General features: G+C 41.3%; 1 protein-coding gene across 3 annotated transcripts in view; it reads left to right on the top strand.

Annotated features, from left to right (window-relative positions):
• Positions 1–8,476, top strand: part of PAMR1 (peptidase domain containing associated with muscle regeneration 1) — an 85,312-nt gene that overhangs the window by 8,201 nt on the left and 68,635 nt on the right. For all 3 annotated transcript variants that reach the window (XM_036765692.1, XM_036765691.1, XM_036765693.1), the window contains exons 2-3: positions 3,690–3,866; positions 7,071–7,199. In XM_036765692.1, coding sequence (XP_036621587.1) covers positions 3,737–3,866; positions 7,071–7,199 — 259 coding nt within the window. In that variant the 5' untranslated portion in view covers positions 3,690–3,736. The remainder of the gene's footprint in view (positions 1–3,689; positions 3,867–7,070; positions 7,200–8,476) is intronic.

The raw sequence follows: 8,476 nt of genomic DNA, 5'->3' as shown, positions 1-8,476 counted from the left end.
CACATCTTTTTAATGGGCTATTGATCTGTTCTCTATGGACCCCTACAGCTTCAAGTCAGTGGAAACATTTTTACGTGGACCATCTTGGGGCCAGGGAACACTGTAATTGCCCTCCTCAAGGACACATTTCTAAACCTTAATAATATAGTTACACCTAATAATAACTCCCAATCTTGTGGGTTTATGAGCCTGTGGGTAGACCTTAGATAATAACACAGACATTTATATAGCACCTTAACGTTTCCAAAGCACTTAACCCTCATTTGAGTTTCGAAACAACTGTAAGGTAAGGACTACAGGGATTATTCTGCCCATTTTAGAGCTGAGGCAACTAGGACTAAGAGATATTAAGTGATATGCCCATGGTAACAGAACTAATGTTCTTTCTTTAAGCAACTATTTATTTACTTATTAATTCATTCTCTTATTTATTTTGTAAGTATTTATTAGCTCCCCTCCTACTGTCCCCAATTGTACAATAAAAACCCTAAAAAAATAAAACCCTCATAATAAATATGCATAGTCCAGAAAAACAAACTCCAACATGGGGCCATGTCCAAAATATATGTCCCATCATGTCTCCGACAGGAGGTTGATGGCATGTTTCATTTTCAGTCTTTTGAACTCATGGTTTATCATTGAATTGGTCAGATTTCTCATGTCTTTCAAGGTTGTTTCTCTCTACAGTGTTGTTTTCATGGTATAAATTGTTCCCCTGGCTCTGTTGACTTCACTCTGCATCAGTGCATAGAGGTCTTCTCATTTCTTCTGAAACGGCCTGTTTTGATGCTTATTATTACATAATAATATTCTATTACATTCATACCCCATAATTTTTTTAGCTCTTCTCCAGCATGTGGACATCCCCTTAGTTTCCAGTTCTACAAAAAGCTGCTATTAAATGTTTTTGTACATATAAGTTTCCCCCCTTTCTTCGATCTCTTTGGGGGTGTAGGACTAGTAGCGATACAGTTGGTCATAGGGTATGCGCAGTTTAGGAACTTTTAGGGTATAGTTCTAAATTGCTTTCCTGAATGGCTGGGCCAATTCACATGTCCACCAGGAGTGCATTAGTATGGCCAACTTCTCACATTTCCTCCGACATCAATCATCTTTACCAGTGTGATGGGTATGAGCCAAAAACATCGAGTTACTTTAATTTTAATTTCTCTATGAAAGAAAGCTCCAAATCACTTATAATGAGAGAAATGGAAGTCAAAACAACCCAGAAGTTTCATCTCACACCCAGTAAATTGGTAAAATTGACAAAAGGTAGAAATAATCAATATTGGAGGGACTGTGGGGAGATTGGCCCACTGGCGCATCATTGGTGGAGCTTTGGATTAGCATAACCATTTGGAAAGAAATTTAGAATTACGCAAATAAAATTACTAAATGCCCACTTCTTTTGACCCAGAGATTTTACTACTAGGCATACACCCCAAGTAGGTCATTGGTATTAAGAAATTCCCATAAAACATCAAAAAATCTAAAGTAGTACTTTATGTAATAGCAAAGACCTGGAACAAACTAGATAACCATTGATTGTAGAATGGCTAAACAAATTGTGGTACATGAATGTAAAGGGACATTATTGTACTAAAAGAAATGATGAACATGATGCATACAAAGAATCACAGAAAGACTCACATGATCCAATGCAGAATGAAGTAAACATATACAGAATGACTGTAATGTTATAAATGGAATGAAGAAGAGCTACAAAACAATAAAAAGTGAATCTTGTGAATTATGAAGAACAAATTTGGTCCCAAAGAAGAGATAGATAAGAGAATTACCCCCCTCCTTTGCAGAGGAGGGAGGTCCATGAGTATGTATCACTGCCTGTATTTTCAGACTTCTTTGATGTATTGATCTTTTCTTTTTGGTTGAATTTTTCTTTACAACTATTCATTTTATGAGATGGCTCTCTGGGAGCAGGTAGATGAAGAGATACTGGGAGGAAATTCTAGATGTATAAAGATAAATTATATAAATAAAATGTATTTTTAGAATTTGAATTTCTGTAGTTAATAGTGATTTGGAGCATTCATTTTCATACGGTTTTTGAGAGAGCTGGTAAGTTTCAAAGGCAGGATTTTTATCTAGGTCCTTCCTGATTTTCCAACCACATTCATCCTGCCTGGCTGACTCCAATGGAAGGACAGCAGAGTCAGTTCTGCCCATTCCAATCCTCAGAATCTAACCCCATTGTTGCTTTGGGGAGGGAGGACGAGATCCGCATTTAAATCATCGTGTCTTTGCATTTGGAGTTAATCCTATGAGTTAAGGATAGGGCAGTGGAAAGATGTGTGGTCTGTGGGTACAAGTATATTCTGGTCACTTCTCCAGATGCCACTCAATCTCTCCCGGTTCACCTTTTATGCCCCTCATTCCTAAAAAGTCTTTTTAGAGATCTCGAGAGATGTCTAAACCGCATGTCTTGGCCTGTGTTCTGACTGGGCAGGCCTCTGACTGGGTCTCCTTATGGAGAATTTCTATAGTTGGATTTCACCATATGGCTGGCTGGTTTCTTTTTCAGAGTTAAGGATGTAAATGTGCTATAAATATACATATTTTTAAAATCGAATGAAAGTCCTTCCCAGAAAGGAACACTTCCTCATAAGCCAAGACACCTGGTATAAGTAGGTTACAGCTCAGTTCTGCCAAATCTCAAATGCTTGTTGGTTCTGTCAATGTACCAGTAATGGGGCATCATGTACATGGCCTTCTGGGTAACCAGAGACATCCTCTGAAGCTCTGAGAAAGTTGTCAGGCCAAAGTTAATTGGACAAAAGAGGGGAGTGGAAGCCTTTCACCTGTAATAATCTAGGAGGAAGAGTACAGATTCCTCTCCAGTCATCCAGACCGGAAATTTTGGCGTCATCTTCCATTCTTCAGTCTCTTGCCTGTTGTTGAGTGGTATCAGTGGCCAAGTTCTACCGATTCTTCTCTCATCGGTACCTTATCTCCACTCACCCCCCTTCCCCTCTACTTCAGGTCTGTATTCCCTCTATAAACCTTCCAACTGGCCTCCATACCTCCAGTCTCTCTTCCAGACAGTTTGTCAATTGATATTCTTAAAACCTGGGTTTGACCACATTATTTTCCTGCACAAGAAGCATTATTATCTGCCCATTGACTCAAGGATAAAATATAAATTCTTCTGTCAGGCACTTAAGCCTTTTTCAACCTGGCTCCCTCCGGTACTTCCAGAGGGATTTCCTATTTCTCCCTTTCTTATGTTCTACTTTCCAGTTTAACTGGCCCATTTACTGTTGTTCCTTATATTTGAAATTGCATCTCCTATTTCCATGCCTTTCATAGACTGTCCTTCATGCTTTTCTGGAACATTCCCACCGCCCCCATAATCACACCCTCTTACAATTCTTAGCCCCCCTCAGAGCTCAGTTCACTTACTCAGACACAAAGGCTTTCCTGATTTTTTCAGTTGTTAATGCTTTTCCTTCCAAAAAATGTATTTACTTTGCTCATCTAGTATGAAATATTTTTTCTTTATGTTCCTAGAAATATTGCCATGTATACAGTAGGTGCTTAACAAATGTTTGTGGAATCTCATTAAAATGACCAGTTGTTTTCAGGGAAACAGTATCCTAGAGAGGGTAATCTCAGTGACTTACAGTATTGACCTGGCTCTCCTCATTTGCTGTTTTTGATTTGGGTTTCAGAGTATACAGTGATCAATGAAGCCTGCCCTGGGGCTGAATGGAATATCATGTGTCGGGAGTGCTGTGAATATGACCAGATTGAGTGTGTGTGCCCAGGGAAGAAAGAAGTAGTTGGCTACACTATCCCTTGCTGCCGGAATGAGGAGAACGAGTGTGACTCATGCCTGATTCACCCAGGTGAGTGAGTTAGGCTAAGCAGTTCTTCGAGAGGTGCGTAGTTGGTTCTTTAGCTGATACCTCTAAATTTGAATCATGGGGCCATAATTAAAAACGTGACTGCCCCCTGGTGGTGGCATAGCCTAACCCCAAGGAAAGGACCTAAGAAGAAGACAATCAGACTCGAGACTCCAGACTCCAGACTCCAGACATGGGACTAGGAAGAGATGCCACTCGCATTTGACTGATGTGGATACTGAGGCTTAGAGACATTATCCCCCAGCAGCATGTGTGCCACTATAGACATCATACTAGATCTACAGCTAGAAGGAAACTGAGGGGCCCTCTCACTATACAGATGAGGAAACTAAAGCTTAGGAAGCTTAAAATACTTACCCAAGTTTATATAGATAACAAAGGCAGACTTAAATCTGGGGCCTTTGGCTCTAAACCCAGTGGTCCTCCTCTCCTACACTGTGATCTCTGGCCATTCCCAGTGCATGGGTTTCCTCCTACCTAACACTAGCAGTTTGCTCTGGTCTGATGGATTCAAAGTGATGAAGCAGGTGTTGGGAGGTAGAGGTGAGGACACAGGGTGGTCCTCCAAGAGCCCACAATAATGTGTTGGGACAAAGTATACCATCCACTTGGAAGATGTCCATGTTTGTGCCCCCTCCCCAGTCAGCATCCTTGGGCAAAAGCCTACTTACCACATGTCAGTTATGGGTCTTATTCCTGGTTTATACAGAAATCTATTCATCTCCACAGACATCTAAAAACCCCAATTCTTCCATATGGAAGTTTTAAAACTCTCAACATCTTTAACCTTGGACTGACTGGAAACTGAAGGGCAGCATGATCCTGGGGAGACCCCAGAGATTTCCAGATGCATTTTCCAGGCATCAAAGGTTCAAGAGAACTCAGAAGAACCCTTCTGACATCTTTGGAATTCCCTCCGATGCTAAGCACCAATTTGTGACAAGAGGCCAAAGCTGGGGACAGCTGCATAGACAGAACAGTTCAAACCCTGCCTCCCTGAGAGGAAGAGACAAAGCTGGAACATGGGCTTATCAATTCAGAGCTGGAAATGAACCTAGAGGACATCTAGTCCAGCCCCTTCATTTTACAAAGAGGGACACTGAGGCTCAGAGAAATAAAATGACCTGGGCTCATAGATTTGGGGTTGGAAAGAACCTGAGAGATGATTTAATCCAGTCCTCTCCCTTTACTGAAGAGAAAACGGGTCCATAGATGTAAATGGCTTGCTCAAGATCACACAGTGAAGAATAGGGAGAGCTAAGATTTGAGCTTAGATCCCCTGATTCCAAAATGTAGTTTTTTTTCCATTGTGCAACTGTTGTTTGTAAGCTGAAACACATCCCCATCATATCCATTATTCACTTCCCCAGGGGAGAAAATGCATGTAGGGGCAACTATGTTCTTCTCTGAGGATAATGGGAAACTATTCTTTAGCGTTTAGCATCCAAATCTTTCCAGGGACACGTTTGGCGTATGTGATAGGTATAGATATAGATAAAGATGTAGATATAGACATAGAAATAGATATGGATGACAGAGGGGATATCATTAGGTATAGATTAGATAGATTTACATATAGATTATATATAGATAAAGATTTAGTTATAGATTAGATATAGAAGGTTTAGATAGATATAAGTTAGATGGGTATAGATGCTACAGATATTGATAGTTTTATATATATGTATATGTATATATATGGTATTGGGTTGGTTTTTGAAATCTATGTGCATACATATACATACATATCACATATAAAGATATGTATCTCTGTGTACATATTCATATATATCACATCTATAAATATATTTATACCTAGTGTGTATATGCATATATCTATAGATAGATATATAGACATGTAATGCATATGCACATACACATGCATTACCAATACCATCCCACGCTAAGCAGTAGTAAATAGTGGAAGGAGTGCTGGATTTAAAGTCAGAGGACGTGGGTTTGAATCCTGACTTGGCTACTCATGGGAACCTAGGCATATGCCTTAGCTTCCTTGGGCTTCAGTTTTCTTCATCTGTAAAATGTGGGCATTGGACTCAGTCATCCCTAAGGTCCCTCCTGGCTTGAAGTCCTGTGATTGTCATGCATTGTTTATGAAAGGGAAGAAGAAAAGAAGGCCTGTTTCATGCCACCTGCATGTGCTTGGATGAGCAGAATTTTACTCTTTCTTACTCAACTCAGGTACTAATTCTTCTAAGAAGTCTTCAGGATGCCCTGGCTGACAGGGTCCTCTTCTTCCTCCGGTTATATTTTACTGGACTTGTCTGTGTACCAGCTGCATTTCTCCCAGTAGAATGTAAGCTCCTTGAGGGCAAGGACTGATTTATTTCTGTTTTTGAAGTACCTTGCCTTTCATAGTAACCCCCTAGTCAACACTTGCTGAGTTGAACTAGACCCATAGGAAAAGCCCCTGATGACTCCAAGATTTTTCTTGTGCTCAGCATTTGAGCTGAAAGGATACTTACATCAATGAAATCATAGATCCATTTGAACACCTGATAGTGGCTGATATCTTGAAAGGGCCCCAAAGCTTAGGATTTTCTCTTTACCCAGCTCCCAGAAGTCATTCAGTACCTTCCTTTGTGACCTCTCTCTCTCTGTGACTCTTTCTCTCTTCCTTCTCTTTTTCCTCTCCTCCTCCCCCTTCTCCTCTCTCTCTCTCTCTCTCTCTCTCTCTCTCTCTCTCTCTCTCTCTCCATCTCTCTCTCCATCTCTCTCTCTTCCCTCCCCCTTTTCTCCCTTTCCCTTTCCCTCCCTCTCCCCCTCCCTCTTTCTTCCCTCTCTCCTCCTCCCCCTTCTCCTCTCTCTCTCTCTCTCTCTCTCTCTCTCTCTCTCTCTCTCTCTCTCTCTCTCCATCTCTCTTTCTCCATCCCTCTCTTCCCTCCCCCTTTTCTCCCTTTCCCCCTTACTCTGTCTCTCTCTTCCCTCTCCTCCTCCACCCTTCTCTCTCTCTGTCTCTGACTCTGTCTCTCTCTTCCCTCTCCTCCTCCACCCTTCTCTCTCTCTGTCTCTGACTCTCTGTCTCTCTCTCCCCTCTCCCTTCACCCTTCCCTCCTTCTCCCCCTCCCTCTTTTCCTCCCCCACCCCCGTCTTTGTCTCTGTCTGTCTCTGTCACATCAAAGCACATATGCCGTCTTCCCTAATGAGTCTTTCTTGAATGGGTTCCAGGTTGTACCATCTTTGAGAATTGTAAAAGCTGCCGTAACGGCTCCTGGGGAGGCTCTCTGGACGACTTCTACGTGAAGGGCTTCTACTGTGCTGAATGTCGAGGGGGCTGGTATGGAGGAGACTGCATGCGTAAGTAGTCCCTGGGACAGCTAGAGCTCTCTTTTCCCCATATTTTTTTTCTTCTTCCAGCAAGATTGACCTTGCTCCCTTGTGGCTGGGGCACTGAGGTTGATGGTAAAGGTCAGAAGGCTTCCAAAGTTTGCTGCTTCAGAGAATCTCAGAACTCTGAGAGATGGCAGAGATCCCCAAGCAATGCAGTTTGGTGAAAAGAGTCCTGGCTCTGAGTTCAAATTCCAGCTCTGCCACTTACTACTTGTGTGACCTTAAATAAACCCCTTCATCTCTCCAGCATCAATTCCCCCCTTTATAAAATAAGGTTGTAGGACTAGAAAGCCCTTAAGGTCTCTTTCATCTCTAAATCTGATTGAGGATTTCCTTCCATAGTATCCTTGACCTGAGGCTCACCAGGTGACCTCTCTTAGGAAACTCTTGCTTTTATTGACTCCACGTATGCCTCCCTCTTATATCTGCCCATCATTCCTATGGCCTTCCTCTAGACCCAAGTAGAACCAGTATAATCCCTCTTTTTGTGGTAATCCTTTAAGAACAACCATCTCGCCCTTTTCTAAATCTTCCTCTCTCCAGGCTGAATATACTGCTTCTTTTCATAGAGTCAGATTTAGAGGAGGTCATCAAGCCTGCTCCCCATTTTACAGACATAGAAACTGAAGCTAAGAGAGGTTAAGTGACTTACCCTAGGTCCCACTGCTTAAGTGTACTTAAATCTCTGGACCTATGTGATCCAGCTTTGGTGCCATGGGCTGTCACTGGAGCAGAAAGTAGGCAACATACATATTACCCACATTTTATAGATGAGAAAACTTAGAGAGATTGAAGAAACAGAGAACCTGGGTTTGAGCCCTAACTTTGCTACTTATTATCATCAATTAACAAGTATTTATTAACCACCTACTATGTCCCAGGAATTGACAGGCATTGGAAATACAGACAAAAAACCTAAATCAGGTTCTGCCCTCAAGGAGATTTTATTCCATTAGAGAGAATAAATAAATATGTATGTATATATACATATATACACACATATGACATATGTATGTATATACATATATTATATATATATGTACAAAGGAAATGCAAGGTGATTTTCAATTCACTTTAATTCAGTAAGCATTTATTATGCACTTATGTGTCAGACACTATGTTAAGCACCGAGGATACAAAAAGCCAAAAGACAGTGCCTGCCGTCAAGGAGCTTACAGTCTAATGGGGGAGACAACATGCAAACAAATATATACAAAGCAAATTATATCCAGGATCAATAGGAA

This window comes from Trichosurus vulpecula, chromosome 6, assembly GCF_011100635.1.
Source record: "Trichosurus vulpecula isolate mTriVul1 chromosome 6, mTriVul1.pri, whole genome shotgun sequence".
NCBI lineage: Eukaryota > Metazoa > Chordata > Mammalia > Diprotodontia > Phalangeridae > Trichosurus > Trichosurus vulpecula.
Note: the sequence above shows the minus strand (reverse complement) of the source record. Positions and strands in the feature narration are given on the sequence as shown.